We start from the raw sequence: 21,188 nt of genomic DNA, 5'->3' as shown, positions 1-21,188 counted from the left end.
GGATTGACTGGTTTGATCTCCTTGCTGCCCGTGCTTGGTGCTCAGTCTTCCCCAGCACCACAATTTGAAAGCATCAATTCATGGCGCTTAGCCTTCTTTATGGTCCAGCTCTCACATCCATACATGACTACTGGGAAAACCAGAGCTTTGAATGTGAGTGTTTTGAGAGCAGTAGTCGCTGTTCCAGGCTGGGGTCCTGCCCTTGGTGTGACCTGATGGTCTGAAGGTCCTCTGGGTCATGGTGGGGGGGGGGTGTTGGGGGTCACGATCCCAACAGGTGGCCCAAGGCCTCTGTGGCTGGGAAGGTGACCCCAAGTTCTGTGCCCTGTGCTGGGGACACAGCCTCCCAGGGAGCGTGGGCGGAGTCCTTGACGGCTCCAGTGCACTGTACCTGCTGAGAGCTTTTGCCTCTGTCAGCTGCTGACCACAGAGTGATGTGAGAGCCTGAATGCAAGGACGGGCACCTAGGAGAAGACAGACCTTAAAGACACGCTGCGCCACAGCCACCTTGCCCTCCAGTCTTCCCACATAGTCCATGGCCCTCTGGAGAGGATCAAGCCTGTGTCCCCAGAGCCCCTCCCAGCTTGAGGCTAGTTCCTTGGTGAGGCCAGTGTTGGGCCAGTGCAGGCTCTGCCAGGAGTACCTGTGGGTCTAGCTATTGGCAGAAGGTTCTAAATACTGAGCCTCACAGGAACATAAGGATGGCCTGATTGGAATGAATATTTAGGATCTGATTTGATTAAAGTTGCTTTGGCTAATCTGTGGGGTACTATGCACCATGGGTCACAGCCTCATCCATCCCGATCTGCAGCCAAGCACCCCGCCAGCACCGCCCCCGCCACGATCAGTGAGCATGGGCATCGTGGGGCTGGGGGCCTCAGGTCCTCCCCGACGAGGCTCCCAAAGCAGCACGTGTGCTTGTTTTCGATGTACCGTGTGTGTATCCCTGTGTCCAGGTCTCTAGGGAGGGGAAAGGGACATTGTGTGTGTGGGTCTGTCTTTAGACGGGCCCTTCGAGGAGACAGCACGTGAAGCTGAATTCTCTCAAACCTTCCTGCACGCATGCCTGGTAACCAAGGCTGCCGCCACCACCAGGGGCTTTGCTCTTATTCCCGAGGATTTGTTCCCAGTGTGCGTGTGTGTGTGCTTAGTCGCTCAGTTGTGACCCTATGTTACTCTCTGTGACCCCATGGGCTGTAGCCCACCAGGCTCCTCTGTCCATGGGATCGTGCATTTGTTATTCAGTGCCTGGGAGTGAGGCGGAGGCTGAGACAGGCCCCTTGGGGATGAGGAGGAGCTGGCCCTGGCTGTGCTTCCAGCTGGGTGCCATGTGCAGGCCTGGCCTCCCTGCAGCTTGCAGGGCCCAAGGGGGTTGGGGGGCGGCGTGTGTGAGCAGCGGGCAGAGCAGGGCCTCCCTGTGGCGCTTTCTGTCGCCTGAGGCCCTAGAGCCATTAGTTGAGGGCCTTGCCCCCACCTTGCCTGGGCGACAGGTTTTGTGTGGCTCATGTGGAACTGAGGGGCCTTCATTCAGAAGCTGGAGGATATGTAGCCCTGGGAAGCCCAGCATGAGTGGGAAGAAGCCTCACAGCTGCCCGGTGGCGTGAGGGGTACAGAGAGGAGGGGGTGATGTCAGCCAAGGCCTTGGCCAGGCCTGGCACTGATGGCCCCTGTCTGTCGCGGGCTGATGTGGACCCCGGGGGCTGCTGCAGGGCGGCATTGCCTTCTGGATGCCTCACACCTGCCCTACTCATCCCCTGCGAGGCCTGCTCTGATGGGGAGCCATCCCAGGCCCCACGCACACCCAGCATGCCTGCCACCTTGGTGGTGCCACCTAGCCCTTGCTGCGGGAGGGGGCTGTGGACTGTGCTCACTGGATCCCCTCTCCCCCCGACCCCTGCAGTCAAGAGAAGGGCTGGAGGTACCAGACCTCCCTGGGCCCTGGGGGAATCTGACAGTGGCAGGGGGTGTTGAGGGCTGTGTGAGCAGCCTTTGGGCTGCAGGTCTGAGCGTCTGTGGCCAGGAGCTGTCCTGAACTGTGCTGCGGTGTTTCAGGCGCCCCAGGCATGTTCGTTGGTCGGTCCAGGGGAACTTCCCTGTGTCTCCGAGACTTTCTGAGACACGTGGGAGCTTCTCGTCCATCTCTAGATGCTGATTCTGTAGAGTTGGGAAGGCCCGCCATGTTGACTGGGCTGTCATTCTGCGAGGTGCATCTGCTTAGAGTGCTAGCCGGCCTCTTGCCGACCCCTCTACCCTTAGAAGAAGCACCATCCAGCCGTGATTGACTTGTTTCCAGTTTTGGCACCGATGGAAGGGCTGACCCAGGCTCTCCTGCCCATCAGGGAAATCCCAGGGTGCAAGAACCCCTTGCAGGGACCACTGCTGTCTGTCCCGTTGCTCTGTCCCTTGAGTCACCCTGCAGTGGAGCTGCGTCCTCCCAGGAATGGCCGGACTGCAAGGTCAGGATCCTTGTCGGCTGCTGTCCATTTTGGTTTACTTGGTGCTCAGTCTGGACATGTTGACGTGCACCCTCTGGCTGTCAGATAGCCCTTGTGTGCGCTCCTGCTCGTCACCGTGGCCTCTGGGCGGGAGCAGAGTTAGGACCTTCTGTTTGCTTCTGATGTCCTCAGGGTCTAGGCCAGCCGACTCTGGCTGTGACTCAGCCTTTGCAGGTGGGATCGTGATGTCCTGGGTAGGCACAGCCATGGCGGCTCTTCTTCCTCCAGATGCCCTGTCCTCCTGTGGGGCACAGGTGGGACCTTTAGCCCCATGCTGCCCGGTAAGGCCTGCTTTGTCAAGTGGTAGGAGGTGTAGGCTTGTACCCTCACTCCCCAGGCACACAGACATCATTTCTTCATCTGCCTGGGGTTTGAGGGTATGATGTTTGTTTTTATCATTACACAGGTGTCCTCTTACAGCTAAAGGGCACAAGGCCCAAACTCAGCGTCCGCGTCCTGTCTTCCCTACTTGGCATTGGGCAGGGGCTTCCTGTGGTTCACAGCTTATCCTCTGTTGACTCCATGTTTCTCAGTCACCTCCAGGCCCGCCCAAGCCTGTGTGTCTCAGGTCTGGATAAATCGACCCTTCATGCTGACCACTGTGACTGGGGGACTGTTTATCCTGAACTGGTGGACAAGTTCTGACCTCACTTCCTGTCTGCTCTAGGTCCTGCATGCTGACAGGTCCCACGTTCTGACCTCACTTCCTGTCTGCTCTAGGTCCTGCATGCTGACAGGTCCCACGTTCTGACCTCACTTCCTGTCTGCTCTAGGTCCTGCATGCTGATAGGTCCCACGTTCTGACCTCACTTCCTGTCTGCTCTAGGTCCCGTGTTCTGACCTCCCTTCTTGTCTGCTGTGCGTCCTCCATCCTGGTAGGTCCCTTGGTTCTGACCTATCTGCTCTAGGTCCTGCGTTCTGACGTCACTTCCTGTCTGCTCTGTTTTTTTCCAGATCCTGACATCACTTCCTGTCTGTCTGTCTGTCGTGTGTCTTGGGTTGGTCAGTCACTGTTTCCTGCTCCCCTGTGTGGTCCTGTCCCCTCTCGGAGGCCGAGGTGCTGGACCTGGCGGGTGCCCTGCCTCTTCCTTCTGAGCCCAGCACCCGACAGGTGGCTGTGCAGGCCTGCCCCTTTTGGGGTGCCTGGTGGCATGTCCCAGCTGTTGGCCCACTGCTCTCCGGTGACCTGGAGAGCCTTCTGGCTGGACGTCGGCCTCTCTGTCTCTTGGTGTCACTTTCTGGAAATTTCCTCCAGTTTATTGTCATGTTCATTTTTCTTTAAGTTTTATGTTTTATTTTTGGCTGTGCTGGGTTTTCATTGCCGTGCAGGGGCTTTCTAGTTGCGGTAAGTAGTGGCTACTCTTTAGTTGCTCTGCGAGGGCTTCTCATGGTGAGAGTTCTCATCGCAGAGTCCAGGTTCGTTGTGGCTCGTGGGCTTACTAGTTGCTTCATAGCATGTGGGATATCCCCTGATTAGGGATCGAACCCGTGTCCCCTGCATTGGCAGGCAGATTCTTAACCACTGGACTACCAGGGAAGTCCTGTGGTGTTCATGTGTAATACTTCTTTTGTTGTCATTGTTTCTTCTGTAAAAGTGCTCACCTGTTCTGTTCCATGGCTTGTCTCCTAGACCCAGGGGTATTGGCTGTGGTTTCCTCTGAAGTCAGCTTTCAGGGCCTGCTTTTCCCTCGATGGTGGTTCTTGACCATATGGTTTTATCATGGGGAAGCGTAGTGGGCAGCAGGGTGGGGCACTTGGAGTCCACTGAACTGTTTCTCAGGCATGCTTGCAGATGAGCCCCTGATGATGTTTTTGAGAAACGTCCTCCTGTGGTCGCTGGCCCCTGCATCCCGTGCCTGTCCACGCGGTCCCTGGTCCTTCTCTCTGCTGCCTGCCCAGCCCCCTCCCGCCCCCACATGTGCGCCTTTGCTGGAGAGCGGGGGCTTTGGCAGTTTCTGAGAGAAAAGCAGGGTTGAAGTATCTTTGTTCTTCCATCTTGAAACGGATTTTCTTTCGTTAGCATTTTAATTATTCTATCTTGATGTGTTTCTCTGAATTTGTAGAAGGTTTTGGCATTTTAAGCATTCAGGAAGGAAGGGCATAAAGAGCTGCTTTAAAAAGGAGGATGCGTTGTTGCCAGTTATTTGTGATCTTAACCAGAAGTAACCTTCAAATAACCAAGATTTATTTTCTCAAAGTGTTTTATTTCTTGCTAGTGTGTGTGTGCACGTGTGTGCACGTGTGTGCACGCGTGTCCACACAGGGTTCACTGCCATTGAAGGTCTCACACTCAGCGCCTCTGGCTGAGTGTGGTCTTGACTGATGTTTGGACAAATGACTCAGACCCCTTATTCTAAGACTTAATCATCCCTGAAGGATGACTAAGTTCCAGATCCTGCAGAGCAGAGTGCAGTAAAGGGAGAATGTGAACCAGGACAATTTTAGAACTGCTTTTAAAAAATGGGTTGAAAACTCTTTGTCAAGAAGCGAAAAGAACCAGCAGGAGCTGTTTAGTAATAGAGGTTTGTCAGGACGAATCTCGTTTTCTTTTCTTTTTTTTTGAAATTTTCTCCCATGGTTATTCTAAGTCAGCACACGTGTTTTATCACAGACTGCCCCAGACCTCGGCTCTCCTCTGTGGACCGTGGTATGCAGCTGTAACGTGCTCATTCTTGGCTCTGGATCAGTCCCTCAGTCTTGCTGGTTTTCTAGGGCAGAGGTTCTAAAGCTTGAGCTTCAGAATTCTTCAATGATGAGCCTGTGGGTTCCACCCCGGAGTTTCAGATTCCTGGGTCTGGGATGGGTGCTGAGATTTTGCATTTCTAACAAGTTCCCAGGTGAGGCTGCCTCTGGGCCCCCGCCGGAAGCAGCCCTGGGCCGAGGCCAGCCCCCACCGTCTGTGTAGATAAAGCTGTATCAGCTCGCGCCTCGCCCCTGGTGTCCACTTGGCCTGTGGCTGCTTTTGTGGGAGCCTGGAGCAGCTGGAGTAAGAATGCACACCCTGAAAAGCCAAAAAAAAAAAGCCAAAAAGACAGTTTGTCCTTTGCAGGGAGTACATGCTGGTTCTGATCTGGACAAAGAAATGACTTGAATGCATGGCGACGGCATTTTTGTGAATCTTTTGGGACGGAAGAGGATGTGTTTGGGATCGACCTCAGAAGAAATGGTGGCCTGTGCTGCTCGTGTACACATGTCACTGACCTGTGGGGGTTGTTTCAAACTGTGGAACAAACGAGTCCTGGAAGATAAAGGCTCCGGTTGGGATAATTGCTGTATAGTTATTTTAAAGGCAGCTTTTTAAAGGTATAATTAACATAATAAGCTGTGCACATTTAAAACATACAGTTTGATAACGTTGACGAATGTGTACACACGTGAAGCCATTGCTGCAGTCAAGGAGGAGGAGCTGTCCCTCACCCGCAGGGTGTCCCGTGCCCTTCGGTCCCTCCCCACCCCCACCCCAAACAGCTGCCAAGCCAGCTTCCTTCACTCTAGATGGGTTTCCTTATCTAGAGCTTTATGGGAAGGAAATCTCTGTGTTTTTTTTGGTCTCATTTCTTCCACTCAGCACAGTTATCTCGAGATTCTTCTGTGTGGTTGTGTCAGTGCGTGGTTTGTCTTGTTTTTGCCTCACTGTAGGAATTGCCATGGTTTCTTTCTTCATTCACCTGTGGACCGATGGGATCCTTCCCGGTTCTTGGCTGTTACTCACAAAGCTGCTGTGAACGCTCCTTGTGAGTTTTTTTGGGACACACACATCTCACTCCCTTGGTAGACACCTCGGTGTGAGTGGCTGGGTCCTGTGCGTGCAGGTTGGCCTTTCTGGAAATGCTGAGCTGGCCCAGGCATCCCCACCAGCTCCTGCGTCCTCACCAGCACTCTTGCTGTCTTGGGGTTCAGTCATTCTAACACGTGTGGAGGGATAGCTGTCTTTGTGGTTTTAAGTTGCATTCCCTAATGACTAATGGCTTTGGACATCTTTTCGTGGGCATATTTGCCGTCGTCTATGTATGTTCTGTGGTGAAGTGTCTCTTGGAAGTTTTTGTCTGTTATTTGAGTGGAGTTGTTACTGGTGAATTTTGAGAATTCTATATGTATTCCGAGTGCAAGTCCCTTTTCACATTTATGCTTCGCAAAGCTTTCTCCCTGTCTGTGGCTTTCTTTTTTTTCTCTTTTGAAGAGTAAAATTTTAATGTTTTCATCAACTCCAGTGTATCGATTGGTTCTTTTAGATTGGAGTTTTGATGTTCTAGATGAGAAATCTTCTCTGATGCAAGGTCACAAAGGTGTTTCTCTTCTGTTTTCTTCTAGATATTTTGTGGCTTTAAGATTTGCATTTGATGCAAGGTCCGCATCCACATTTTTGCATGTGGATGACTGATTGTTCCAGTCCTGTTTGTCATGGAGACTATACTTTCCTTACTGTTATCTCCGCACTTTTGTCAAAAATCAGTTGTCTGTGTGAGTTTATTTCTGGACTGTATTATGTTCATTTGTAGTCGATGTGTCTGTATCAATGCTGTACTGTTTTTGCTTATTATAGCTTTATAGTTCTTGAAATCAAGTGACATTAGCTCTCCAGCTCTGTTCCTTTTCAGAGTTGTTGTGGCTATTTTAGGTCCTCTAAATTTCTATGTGAATTTTAGAATCAGTTTGTCAATTTCTATGAAAAACATCTTGCTGAAATTTTGATTGGGATTGAATTGAGTTACAGATAACTTGGGAAGAACTGGCATTTTAACACTTGCGTTTCCATCTCCTGGTCAGGTTATACTGCTGCATTTATTTAAGTTGTTCTTCGTTTCTCTCAGTGGTATTTTGTAGTTTGCAGGGCATAGGTCTTTGATCTCTTTGGTCAGATTCCCTGACCTATCTCTAAGCTTTTTCTTTTTCTTTTTCGGTGTTACTGTGATTATTATTGGTGTTTTGAAATCAACCTACTTGACCTTATTAAAGGAGAAATATCATATGATCATCTCAGTTGATCCAAGAGTATGTGATAAAACTGTTCATCAAATTGGGCTTCCCAGTGGTGCTAGTGGTAAAGAACCCATCTGCCAGTGCAGGAGGCATAGGAGACACTAATTTGATCCCTAGGTTGGGAAGATCCCCTGGAGTGGGGCATGGCAACCCTCTCCAGTATTCTTGGTTGGAAAATCTCATGGACAGAGGAGCCTGGTGGGCTACAGTCCATAGGGTCGCAAAGAGTCAGACATGACTGAAGCGACCTAGCACACACATACCATCAAATTAATGGTGAAAACTCTTGTCAAATTAGAACTAGAATTTTGTTTCCTAATAAAGGGGGTTTACCAAATGCCTATAGCAAACAGTTGCCATAATTAATACTGAAATGTTAAAATCATCCTTTTTTTAAAAAGCCTTTTTATTTTGTGTTGGAGTATGGCTGATTAACAATGTTGTGAGTTTCAGGTGCTCAGCAGAGGGACTCAGCGGTACATGTGCATGTACCCATTGTCCCCCAAACTCCCCTCCCATCCAGGCTGCCACATAACATGGAGCAGAGTTCTCAGTGCTGTACAGTAGGTCCTTGTTAGTTACCCATTTTAAATAGAGCAGTGTGTACATGTACCTTGTTTTTTTAAAAAAAATTCATTTCCTGATTATAAGTTGCTCGTACAATTGATTTTTGTATATTGATTTTGCATCTTGCGACTCCTTCTAGTAGCCTTTTTATAGATCCCTCAGGGTTTCCATCTGTGAGTAAAGACAGTGTTGCTTCCTTTCTGACTTGGACGCCTTTTCTTTGTCTTGCCTGATTGCACTGGCTGGAGCCTCCAGTGTCCTGAGAGCAGACAGCCCTGCTGCTGGCCTGGGGGGAGGTGCAGCATCTCACTGTCAGACACGCTGTTAATAGGTTGCTGGGTTTTGTAGACGCTCTTCAGGAGACTGGAAAACTTCATGCAGTTCTGTCCTTTACTTTGGCCAGGAATGGGTGCTGGGTTTTGTCCAGTGTGTGTGTGTGTGTGTGTGTGTGTGTGTGTGTGTATTTTTTTTTTTTTTTTTTCATTTACTGATATTATTAAGATGGTGAATATCTTTTTTTAGTTTATTAACATGGCAAGTTGCACTGGCTAATTCTTGAATCCAATGAACCTTTTGTTCCCAGGATAAATCTCCCTGGTTGTGGTGTCTCATACTTTTAAAATGTTGTTGAGTTTGACTTGATAAAATTTCATTCATAGTTTTTCCAATTGTATTCATTATGAACATTGGGCTGTCGTTTTGTTTTTTTTTCTGTTTGTAATAGTCTGGTTTTTGTATCAGAGTAATGTTGGATTCACATGATTATTTGGAAAGTACTCCCTCCATAAACTTGCTGAAAGAACCAGTAATTCTTTTAGAAATACTTGGTAGCACGTATTTTTGAAGCCTGTTTGGATTTGGAGGTGTTTTTTTTGTGGGAAGTTTTTAACTATTCAGATTATTTATTCTTGTTTGAGAGGTTTTTTGTTTGTTTTTTAATGAGTAATTGCCCAGTTCATTTGAGTTGTCAAATTTATTGGCATGGGCTGTTGACAGTGTTTTCCTGTTACCCTTTCATGGCTGTAGAATTCAGGGCGATGGCACCTCTCGTATTCCTGATGCTGATCAATTTTCTTTTTTTATTTTCCTGATCAATCTGCGTAGAGGTTTATCAGTGTTCCTGGTCTTCTCAAAGAACCAGTGTGGGTTTCCGTTTCTCCTGTTGTTTCTCTGCTGTTTGTGTTGGTTTGTTTCCGTCTTTGCATTTCCCTCCCTTTGACTTGCTTTGTGTTGAGTTTGTCCTTTTTTAGTTTCATGTGTTGGATGTGGAGCCATTTGTTTGTGACCTTTTCTCTTTCCTTGTGATCTAAATGTTTGGTTTTCTCCTGAGTCCTGTTTCAAGGGAATTGCACATATTCTGATGCGTTGTTTTCATTTTCATTTAAGAGTTTAAAGCTCTTCTCATGACTTTCCGAAGTCATCTAAATAATGAGAGGACTCAATGTATTTATGTATGTAGTCATCGTTTCTTGCTCTGCTCTTCCTTTGTGTAGACGCAGGTTTCCATCCGGGGGTGTTCTTCTTCTGTTAGAAGGATGTCCTTCCACGTTCTTTGTTGGTATAGGACAGCTGGTGATGAGTTTCTGTATGTATAAAGCAGATTTACTTCCGCCTCTTTTTTGAAAGATACTTGCAGTGGGTGTAGAATTCTAGGTTGATAGTTTTTTCCAAGAAGAGGTACCAAGAATACACAGAAGAACTGTACAAAAAGGATCTTAATGACCCAGATAATCATGATGTGATCACTCACCTAGAGCCAGACATCCTGGAGTGCAAAGTCAAGTGGGCCTTAGGAAGCATCACTACAAACAAAGTTAGTGGAGGTGAGGGAATTCCAGCTGAGCTATTTCAAATCCTAAAAGATGATGCTGTGAAAGTGCTGTACTCAATATGCCAGCAAATTTGGAAAACTCAGCAGTGGCTCCAGGACTGGAAAAGGTCAGTTTTCATTCCAATCCCAAAGAAAGGCAGTGCTAAAGAATGTTAAAACTGCTGCACAATTTGCACTTATCTCACATGCTAGCAAAGTAATGCTCAAAATTCTCCAAGCGAGGCTTCAACAGTTTGTGAACTGAGAACTTCCAGACTTTTAAGGTGGATTTAGAAAAGGCAGAGGAACCAGAGATCAAATTGCCAACATCTGCTGGATCATAGAGAAAGCAAGAGAGTTCCAGAAAAACATCTACTTCTGCTTCATTGACTACGCTAAAGCCTTTGACTCTGGATCACAACAAGTTGTGGAAACTTATTCAAGAGATGGGAATACCAGACCACCTGACCTGCCTCCTGCAAAATCTGTATGCAAGTCAAGAAGCAACAGTTAGAACTGGACATGGAACAACAGACTGGTTCCAAATTGGGAAAGAAGTATGTCTAGGCTGTATATTTTCACCCTTGCTTATATAACTTCTATGCAGAGTACATCATGCAAAATGCCAGGCTGGATGAAGCATAAGCTGGAATCAAGATTGCCGGGAGAAATATCAATAACCTCAGATATGCAGATGATACCATCTATATGGCAGAAAGCGAAGAGGAACCAAAGAGCCTCTTGATGAAAGAGGAGAGTGAAAAAGCTGGCTTAAAACTCAACATTCAAAAAACAAAGATCGGGGCATCTGGTCCCATCACTTCATGGCAAATAGATGCAGAAACAGTGACAGACTTATAAAGAAGGCTGAGCACTGAAGAACTAATGCTTTTGAACTGTGGTGTTGGAGAAGACTCTTGAGAGCCCCTTGGACAGCGAGGAGATCAAACCAGTCAATCCTAAAGGAAATCAGTCCTGAATGTTCATTGAAAGGACCGATGCTGAAGCGCCAATACTTTGGCCACCTGATTCGAAGAGCCGACTCATTAGAAAAGACTGTTGTTGAGAAAGATTGAAGGAAGGTATTGAGGGTGCAGTAGAAGACAAGATGGGTGGATGGCATCACCGACTCAATGGATGTGAGTTTGAGCAAGCTCTGGGAGATGGTGAAGGACAGGGAAGCCTGGCGTGCTGCAGTCCATGGGGTCGCAAAGAATCATACACGGCTGAGCGACTGAACAAACAGCTTTGAAAATACTGATCGGCTGTGGTTCTTCATTCCTCTTTCTGGAATATCTTTATGATTTTCATTTTTATTAGCCACTTCCCAGGTAGTGCTAGTGATAAAGAACTCACCTGCCAGTGCAGGTAGATGTAAGAGATGTGAGTTCGATCCCTGGGTTGGAAAGATCCCCTGGAGGAGGGCATGGCAGCCTGTTCCAGTATTCTTGCCTGGAGAATGCCATGGACAGAGGAGCCTGGCAGGCTGTAGTCCATAGGGTCGCAGAGTCAAACTTGACAGAAGCAACTTAGGACGCACGCACACATGTACTGCTTTTGAGCATCTTGATTTTGATGCACTTTGCTGTAGTTTTCTTTAGATTGCATGTGTTTGGGGTTTATTGAGCTTTTGGGGCTCATAGTTTTGAAGTTTGGAGGATTTCTGGCCAGTGTTTCTGGAGCCTTTTTCTGCTTCCCTGCCTCCTTTGGGAACTCCAGGCACCCGTTGAGTCACTGTTTGAAGTAGCCCAGCCCAGGGGTGCTCTGCCCCTCCCGTGTCCTTGCTGTCTGTCCTGTTCTGAGCAGTTTCTCACCAGCCCCTCAGTCTCACCTGTGTCCCCTCAGCACGTCCGCTCTGCCAGACCATCCAGTGTTGTCTTCATCTCGTGGACGCTTGACTTCACAGACCTTCTGCATCTCTGATTAACTCCTTGAATGTGTGGAGTTCAGCCTCAGTAGTGGTTCTCATCTCCTCTGTGGATTCTGGCATCTGTGTCAGTTCTGGTCTGCCTTGGAGGATTCATGAGTCTCCTTGTGGTGGCTCATGTTTTCCCGCTTCCTTGGCTGTAGACGTGCTGATGCAAAGTGTCCTGAATTCCTGTGAATCTCCTCGGGCTTTGTCCTGGGTCACTTACTCTGAGACAGTTTAATCCTTACAGGTTTTGCTGCTATGTTTTGGTGGGTTGCTCCGCCCTGCCCCTCGAGTACTTCTGGTGGGTGTTTCCCAGCCTCAGGCAGTCCTCACACACTTGTGCCGACCTGTGCTCTGCTACCGAGCCTGCCCTCTGGGGCTCCTTCAGGTCCCCCTGGACCATCAGCTCTGTCTCTTTGATTCCAGGGCCTTGGGCCCCACCTGGATCCCCTCCCTGCACTGCTGCCTGGGGGCTCAGGTCAGTGGGCTGGGTGGCCGGGAGCTCCCCACGAGAGCCTCTGCATCTGGGGTCATTGTCCTCGGTGGTGGGATGTCCAGTGCCTTGAGGGTGATTGTCTCCTGGATCTTGTCTGGGTTTTAGCTGGATGTTGGAGGGGGCGATTAGTCCCTTTGATGCCATTTGGGCCACAGGCACGTCCTCTCCCTGTGGTGTGGTTACTGCTCCCAAGTTGGCTTCCAGCTTGTCTAATCAGGCTCTCTTTTCGTAAACAGCATTGGAAAAATGAGATCAATCAAAAGCTTAAAATTGCCATCATCTCACCTGATGCAGGCATCTGCACCCGGGAGGCTTGCCTGCCCCAGGGAGCCCTGGTGGGGGACAGCCCAGTGCCCCCAGAACCCACGAGAAGCAAAAATGACTGGAGACTGGAGTAGCAGAGCCTCGAGTGGTCTCGACTGCAGGAAGGAGGGGAGCATGTCCAGCTCTGAGGTAGAAGGTTTTGAAAGCTCTCTGAATTGTGCTGACTGGCATGTCCATTGTGACCAGATATGTTTTCCTTTCTGCAGTAATTTTGGCTACATTAGATTCGTTTTTGTTAACATCTTCATTACTGCCTTTTCAATTTTAGTCAGAATTGATTATGAACAAAGTGCCGTAATTTTGACTATTCAGAGTAGCAGCTGTGTGGAGCCAGCGCTTAACCAGCCTAGTGACAGACTTGTGTCCACACACTCCCCTGGTGGCTGCGCGAATGGGCTCATGTCCACATGCTCCCGTAGCGCCTACGAGAAGGGGGTGGTGTCTGTGCGCTCCCCTGGTGGCTGTGCGAATGGGCTCGTGTCCACGCGTTCTCATGGCGCCTACCAGAAGGGGCTCGTGTCCACGTGCTCCTGTAGTGCCTATGAGAAGGGGGGGTGGGGCTCCTGACCCACGCTCCCCTGGCGGCTGCGCAAACGGGCTCGTGTCCGTGTGTTTTTTATGGCTCCTGCCAGAAGGGGCTTGTGTCCGCAAGCCCCCCTGGCAGCCCCCACCCCACCCCCCAGAAGGGGCAGCACTCATAGTTGAGGCCCTGGCTGTTGGGGAATGGGGTTACCACCTGCCACTCACTTAAGCTTGAGCAGAGGCAGAGTTGAACGTTCTGAATTTCAGACACTCCCAGGCGATGTGGTCCCTTTCAGAGGAGGAGGTGTGCGCTGGTGATCATCTGGATGGAGCAGGGCCGTGGACAGTGCCTCTGTGCCCTCGTGTCCTCACCCTAGAATGCTTCCTTTAGGTCTAGGGGCACGGTCAGTAGTTTGGGGATCCAGCCAGGCCACAGGGGAGCCGTGTTCTCCTGAGACGCTGTGGGGGAGGGGCTCAGGCCAGCAGGTCAGCACTGTGCTGTGGTCTCGCCTGGAGAGGGACAGCACCTCTGTGCCCCCGGTGGGCCCCAGGCATCCAGGTACAGTGGGAGAGGGTCATGGGCCTCCTGCATCCAGTGCCCCCTACCCTGTGTCTGCCCAGAGGTGCATTGAAGAGGCTTCATCAGGCAGCTTGAGCTCTGGGGTCAAGGGGTCCGGGCTGCTGTGGTGGCCTGGGCGCCAGGTGGCGAGCCCCTGGCAGGTGTCACTCACCCTGGAGCCCATCCTCTGGTGCCTGGCTCTGGCCAAGGGCTCCAGCTCAGTGTTTTGCACAGCAGGACCTCAGCCCTGCTGGGGTCAAGGTAGGCTGAGGCCCTGGGGCACCTGATGAGTGGAGGGCCTCTGAGGGGTGGAGGTGGGGGGAGGTGCTGCCACAGCTTGGTTGCCAGGGGCGTTTTGCTTCCTGAGTCAGGAAGGCCCCTGTAGGGCACATGACTGCCTGGAAAGTTGTATCCAGGGCACAGGGCCCAATGTGCTGAGCTGACCCACAGGGCAGTTGTGGAATGGGAGGCTGTGAATGCTGGTGGTGACAAGGAAGGAGGGAAGGAGGCAGGGCCAACTGAGACCCCAGCCCTGCACACACCTCCTGTAGCTGCCGCAGGCCCCCGAGTGACTGGAGGGTCATCCTGAGCCGTATTTAACATGGTTTCTATGGGTGGAAAAGAAAATTTGAGTGCTGAAGAATTGATGCTTTTGAACTGTGGTGTTGGAGAAGACTCTTGAAGAGTCCCTTGGACTGCAAGGAGATCCAACCAGTCCATCCTAAAAGAAATCAGTCCTGAATATTCATTGGAAGGACTGATGTTGCAGCTGAAACTCCAATACTTTGGCCACCTGATGCAAAGAACTGACTTATTTGAAAGGACCCTGATGCTGGGAAAGATTGAGGGCGGGAAGAGAAGGGGACGACAGAGGATGAGATGGTTGGATGGCATCACTGACTCGATGGACATGAGTTTGAGTAAACTCTATGGGAGTTGGTGATGGACAGGGATGCCTGGTGTGCTGAAGTCCATGGGGTTGCAGAGTCGGACATGACTGAGGAACTGAACTGAACTGAACCAGGGGTGGGAGTGAGGTTCCCTGCCCAGTTTTAGACCCTGATCCTGCCCCTGGTCCTGGGGCATCGTACCTAATTTAATTTGCTCATGGAGGCTGCAGAGCAGAAGGGTCGAGCGGTGGTGGGTGAACACCTGGAGGGGAGGCCTGGGAAGCTGTACTCACCCACTTGGGACTCACTCGGTTCTGGCTCAGGGGTCCCTTCATGCTGGGCCCTCAGTGTGGCTGTGCTGTTGGGGATTCTGGATAAGTGTGGTCCATTTGGGACCTGCTGTGATGTCTGGCATGTCCTTCTGGACAGCAGGTCCCCAAGAGCCATTGCCTGCAAGTCCTCCGCAGGCCACAGGGCTGTTTAGGATGACGCCAGATCTCACAGGGGTAGACGATGAGCTGGAGGAGGAGCAGCAGTGAGTGCTCGGGCTCCCAACCTTGTCCCCGGGAGAGGACCAGGCTCCAGGGGTATCTGGTCTCTGGGATGACGATGTGTTGCTTGTCCTCAACCCCCAGGAGAAGGGGTCACTGTGCCGATGGTGCCTGGCTTTCTCCTGGCCTGGCCTGTGGTTATGCCATATGCACTGGGCTGAGGGAGCCACTGTGTCGTGGTGGGGGTGGGGGTCAGTCTGCACACGGAGCCCTGGGTGTTCCTCCATGTCCACTCCCATGGCCGTGCCAGGAGAGGTGGCCTGGCCATGGAGGTGCCGTTGGGCAGGCTCTGAGCAGCAGGGCCTGTACCTCTTCCTGCCCCGTTCCCGCTGGCGGGCTGGCTTCTTTTCGGTTCTCACACAGCAGGTCTGGGAGACACTGGCTCATCACCCCGAGGTCAGGGCTGGACGGAGCCCTGGTGACCTTCGCTGGCCTCTCCCGGGTGGGGGTGTAGCCGCAGGTCCTGGCTGAGGTCAGGCAGTCACAGCGACTGAGGAGGCCTGCGGCCCCGCCATCTGGCGGTTGTAAAACGGGCCCTCCGAGGTTCTGGAGCGGGGATGGCGGTGTCGCCCCTCCTCTCCCCACCCGCTGCGGGCAGACACCTCTGAGCCCTGCTCTCTGGTGTCTGTGCTGAGGGTGAAAAGTTCAGGCCATCAGCTCTAGGGATGAGGGTGGGGCAGCGCCACTCCTGCTCTCCTGAGCCCTGGACTCCTCGCGGGCGGAGTAGTTTCAGGATCCACAGATGTGTCCCGCCTGCTGTCCAACAACACACCCCCCCTCCCCGCCCCCCAGGACCAGCCAGGTCCAGAGTAGGTGGCAGGAGCTTGGGCACCAGAGACGTGCCTTCCTGTGTGGTCGGGGCCCTCTGGCTGCGCCTGTGACTCTGGGTGGAACACACCCATGCCCTGTAGGGGCTTTTAGGAGGCCCCTATCCTGTGTTCTGTCTCCCAGTTCTCTGGGAATGAGGGGCTGCTCTGGGCACTTGGAGCCGCGGGACCCTCGGCACAGGGGCCTGGGGCTGCCGGCTCCGACCTAGATGCTCCTCTGTGCCGAGTGCGTCCTGCCCACGAGAACCTTTGTTCCTCTGGGCCCGCCAGCGCCTGGTCCCCTGTACCCACACGACCTCTGGGCTGAGATTCAGCCCTTGTCCTCGAGCCTCCTGCTGGCTGCCTGGACCATGGGGTCTTGGGGGACCCTGGGGTGCCCCTCCTCCTGTCCGGGCCATTGCTGAAGGGCCAGGAGGCGCTGATGACCTTTGTGCAGATGGCCTGAGAGGACGATTTCGGGAGAAGGCCTCCCCAGCTTACAGAAGTGTCTTCTGGGAAAGGGGACCTGGTCCCCCACACAGTCAGCGTCCCGGGGACAAGGTGCTGTGGCGTGGGTGTGCCAGCCCCCTGGGCTTGTGTCTTCTCCCCAGGGGCACAGGCCCCCATGGGCAGGTGCAGGGCTAGCCAGCCCTTCTGGGGAGAGGTGCCCCACCCCCCAGCGCTCTCTAGCAGCCCAGCCCTGTGGAGAGGCCAGGTCGAAAGGTCACTGCCCTGATTCTTACGCCATGTCGTGTGTTCTCACGACCCCTCGCCCTCTGCACAGACAGCTTTTCAGGGGCTGAAAGGCCTGGATTGTAGCTCCCTAAGTAAAACGTTTCAGTAGCTGCAAAATGGGGTTAAAACTGAGAAAACACACACACACGTCTCCGTTTAGAACAAAGAGAAGCCAGGATGGCTCGGGACGACACCACCTGCTAAAGTAGAATGAGGCGGGAAGGCCAAGTGGGAAGGCCGCACCAGGAGCTCGTCCAGACGTGCAGGGTGTGAGGGCCTGGCTTGAGGAAGGCCTCTGGGACGTGCCCGAAACCAGGGCGAGTGGGTGACCTGGTGTTTCTGCGTGGTGGCCTCTCCGCTGCTGTGTCCTGTTGGTGTCGCCCTTGACGTAGCTCCGTGTTGTGCCAAGCCCGGACTCCCTGCTTCTCTGGCTTCTGTCCACATGTGTCTTCGCAGTGTGGGACCCTCACCTCCCTGGAGCAGTGAGGAGTTCTGCTCCCAGGATGACCCTGGTTCCTTTCTGAACCAAGTCATCAGTCTGCTCGCAGCCAAGGTGGCAGGGGCCTGGGTCTCAGGTCTGGGGAATGCCCACTGGCTTCTCCTCTGAGAGGGACTTGGGTTACATGGCTGAGAGTGCGCCAGGCCTGGGCATCAGGGCAAGTGGCCTTGGAGATGGGCGCGGTAGGTGGCCTTCGTGGGATGAGGTGCTGAGGGTCCTGGGAGGGCAGGGTGGATGGGGCCCTCCCCTCCTGCCCTACCCAGTCCCCAGCTCTGTCCTTCATTCTCCCTGTCACTGGGGGGCAGGGAGGTGGTTCCAGGCTGGAAAGGCTCATGTGTTTGGGGAGGCCTCCCTCTCGCATCTGTTCTGGTCTCTCCTGTGGCTTTCCTGGCATTTGTGCAGTGAAACCTGCACACCCTCCCTGCTCTCGCACCTTTCACGTCCACGCGGGGGTCCGCATCCACATCCTGGCCACATGCTCCATGTTTCTAGAGGTGGGAGTCCAGTTGGGACCCAGGGCGTGAGGGACGGCAAGGTGAGCACACTGGGCTGGTTCCAGGAGGATGCGGTAACGACAGGGGTTTCAGTCTTGTCCCCTTTCCGCATCCATCCTTCATTACTCTCTGACCGTTGCAGGGCGGCGTCTGCGGCCTCTAGGCTGTTTTGGGGACATGGCGCGTGGTCCTGTCCGACCTTCACTGCCCTTTGCTTTCTGGTCTTTCAGGGTTCCTCTCACCCAGGGACCCACACCTGCCAGGTCTTTGGTTCTTTCTTGCACACCCTACTGCATCTGTCCTTAAACATTTGCTGGAAGCTGTGGCAGGGCTTGAGGGGCCCTGGCTCTGTGGGAGAGTCCTGAGCACGCCTTGGAGATGGGCTCACCTTTGCTCTCCGGCCTTTGCCCTTGGGCCAGGGGGTGGTTGCTCGGAGCTGGCTTCAGCTTAGCTGTGGCTCAATCCTCTTTCGCCCGCCGTGCCCACAGCCTGGTTTTGAGTTTCAGCCCACACTGCCAGCGTGCTGGAGGGAGTGGTCCGTCCTGGCACTTGCCCCCCAGGAGGCAGTGGGCTGGGCACACCCCAGGGGCACCGATCCCCTTCTCTGTGCTCTCAGGTCATTGTCTACTCTCAGGAATGGCATTCGTGGTGCCTAGTATTTCACTCCAAAAGGACGAGGCCCCAAGGTGAAAAGAGAGGTGTGGGTGGCTGGGCCTTTGGGGAGGTTGGATCCTGGCTCTGCTGCTCCCTGGTAGAAAGGGCCCGCCGGCAGGGCCTGCACTCCCGAGGTCCTCCTGGTCCCAGCCCTGGATGCTGCGACCTTGTCTGGTCTTTTGGAGGACTGGTGCTCTTGTCAGCTCTGTGGATTATCCATGGAAAAGGTGGAGAGCCTCCCAGGAGCCTCAGGGTCCCTAGCCTTGAGGTGTTTCTCTCTTGTTCTGAGATTTGGGAGGTTCTCGGGCCATCATGTCCACACGTGCATTTGCAGTGGCGTCACCTGTGTGCTTGGCTTCTGACTGCTCCCCCAGCAAGGATGGGCGTGGGCCATGGATGCAGCTAGGCTCCCCCAGAGGTGAGGAGGTGGGTACCCACGACCACCAAGTCCTGCGCTGGGGGAAGGGTTTCTGGCTGACCATGGAGAAAACAATTCTGTTTAAAACGAAGAGCTTTTTAAAACCTTCCACACTTAAAAAACTGAGACCTTTCAAACTGAAATCCCTCAGCGCGTGCAGAGCACACACAGTGTGCATACCCCTCTGGCGAGTGCAGCCCAGAGGCAGGAACCCCTGTCCTCACCAATGGCATGCGTGCTTGCCGCCTCTTGGCCCAAAGAGGCTGTTCCGGCCACCTTCCCACCCATGCACAGGAGAGGCTGTCACCCAGGGCAGGATGGAGTCCTCTGGCCTTGGGTCCTTGCGGGGAGTCCTTTCAGCTGAGCAGGGTGTGCTGGCTGCAAGTCCAGCCATGCTAGCCCCTGTCTGGCCTTCTCTGTCCTTGCCGGGAGGCCTTGCAGGGTGGCAGCTAAGATGGGCCCCAGGGCCAGACTAGTGGCTTTTATGGAGCCATTCTCACAACCTGCAGATTCCTAAACTTGCTTTGAAGATGATTCCCAGTGAGGTCCCCACGTGGTCACCTCCACCTGGTCACTTCCCAAGCAGAATCACGCTGTCCTCACATGTTCTTCTCCTTTCACCCCGCCCTTCTCAGAGCAGGGGCCTGACCTTCCTGTTCTAAAGACAGAGGCCTTTCCATGGATCCTGGCGGGTTAGGGGGAGATGGAGGTGCTCTGAGGCTGAATAAAAATAGGGTGCTAGTCAGAGCCATTCACGGTCAACGGAGACACGGCCTTAGGTGGCCACTGTGAGGTTTTGGTTTTTGACAGGTGAACAGTGGCGGTTCCATGCTGGCCTACGGGGCTTTGGCCTTTTCTCTGCCTGCTGCCCTGGGCGGTGGGTGGAAGCCCTGATGATCCCCAGGATGGCTGTAGAGATCAGCCTGGCCTTGGGTGGGGACCCTGATCATCTAAGCCAATCGCAGCTGGGCTTCCTGCCAAAGGAAGAGACCATCCGGCCTCATTCTGGCTCCAGCGCCTGCCATAGGGCCAGCCTGGAGACGGGGCTGTGGCCTGGGGTTTTTCACAGCCATCAACCTCGACCACCAGGAAGCTCAGACAGTCTTGTGTCCCCAGGACACCTAGGCGCTTGAGATGGCTGTAGCCTGGCTGCATGGGACAGATGGACGTGTCCATGGATCCCTGGGACTGGTGTCCTGTGTGGACCCCAGGGTGGCCCAGCAAGGTTCTTAGGACCTCCCAGGGGCATTGCAGCCCCAGCTGGGCTCCTCTCTCCATGAGCTGGGTAGGAATCTCGTCCTGCCCTTGACTACACAGTTAGACTTGGATATCCAAGCCTGCCTGGCCTGCAGGGGTTGGGGGTGTTGGTCATCACAGCCCGTGGGAGGAGTGGCCAACCGTCCCCCAGGGCTCCAGTCATTCTGGGCCCTTCACGCAGCACAGGTGTTCCTGGAGCAGTTGTCACAGACCTGGTGTCCAGAGGCCCTGGGCTGCCCCCATGAGCAGCACAGAGCTGCCCCGGGGCAACTTCCCAGTCTAGCTGGGGTGGCCAAGATGCTGGGTCTGGTGGCAGAGCCCTGCTGACTGGACAGTCACCCACCTCCTGGCCCCCTGGCATCTCTGTGTTCCTGAGGGTCTCCCACAGCCCTGGTGCTGTGGACCAGGACCCCCATTCACCTGCCTCTAGTTCTGGCCTCCTGTCAGTGGGTGCCGTGGGCCTGGCGGATGCCCCAGGTGGGAAGACCCCAACACAGAGCCCCTCCCACCTCGTCAGCCTTCTTGGAGCCGAGTCCTCCTATCCCCCACTTCCAAGCCCCTTCCCATCCTTGGCGCCTCCTGTCCTTGGGGCTTGGCATGGAGATTGGAGGGGGACACAGGAAATGCCTCCTTCCTTCCAAGGACCGCTCCAGCTGCAAATGCAGAGGCTGGGAGAGGGGCGCAGGTGCGGAGAGCTGTCTTCCCTGCGTTCCCTGTCGCCTTGCTGAGGCCACCCTCACCCTGCACACATGGGACGCCCTGCCAGGAGGGCTGAGGCCGGAGGATAGTGGGCTCCTCCTATCCTCCTAGGAGCTGTATCTCCTTTTCCTGTTTCGGGGGAGGTTGATTCAGTGGTGATGCTCCCGTGGCCTTGCTGTTGAAGAGACACATTAGCGGCCAGGGTGGAGCCCGCTCCTGTGTGGGCGGATGTCCCTTCTCCAGGAGGCCCCCAGATCACCATCACCGAGGCAGGGCTGGTGTCCCAATGTGGCAGCGGGAGCCTGGCTGCTGTGCCCACGTGTGTCTGGGCCCCAGAACAGCCCTGGCCTGCAGACAGGAGACTGTGTTCCCTGACAGCACATGGTGCACCTTTGGTGAAGATGAACCCGCCTGAAGACAGCAGTGAACACAGGCCGCAGTATGGCGGTTGGAAACTCAGGAGACCCCAGTCTTCCTAATTAGATAATGTGAACTCAGGTCTCAGGTCAGTGAGGGTCAG

The 21,188-nt window shown here is 53.5% G+C and overlaps 1 protein-coding gene across 2 annotated transcripts in view; it reads left to right on the top strand.

Moving 5' to 3' along the window:
* Positions 1-21,188, top strand: part of SKI (SKI proto-oncogene) — a 54,524-nt gene that overhangs the window by 15,655 nt on the left and 17,681 nt on the right. Inside the window, exon 2 of one of the 2 annotated variants that reach the window (XM_027565151.1) lies at positions 12,555-12,713. The exons of the other annotated variant lie outside the window; for it this stretch is intronic. Within the exon in view, the coding sequence (XP_027420952.1) occupies positions 12,555-12,713 (159 nt within the window). The remainder of the gene's footprint in view (positions 1-12,554; positions 12,714-21,188) is intronic. 2 annotated transcript variants of the gene reach the window in all.

This window comes from Bos indicus x Bos taurus, chromosome 16, assembly GCF_003369695.1.
Source record: "Bos indicus x Bos taurus breed Angus x Brahman F1 hybrid chromosome 16, Bos_hybrid_MaternalHap_v2.0, whole genome shotgun sequence".
Taxonomy (NCBI): Eukaryota; Metazoa; Chordata; class Mammalia; order Artiodactyla; family Bovidae; genus Bos; species Bos indicus x Bos taurus.
This window is presented reverse-complemented; position numbering and strand designations above follow the sequence as displayed.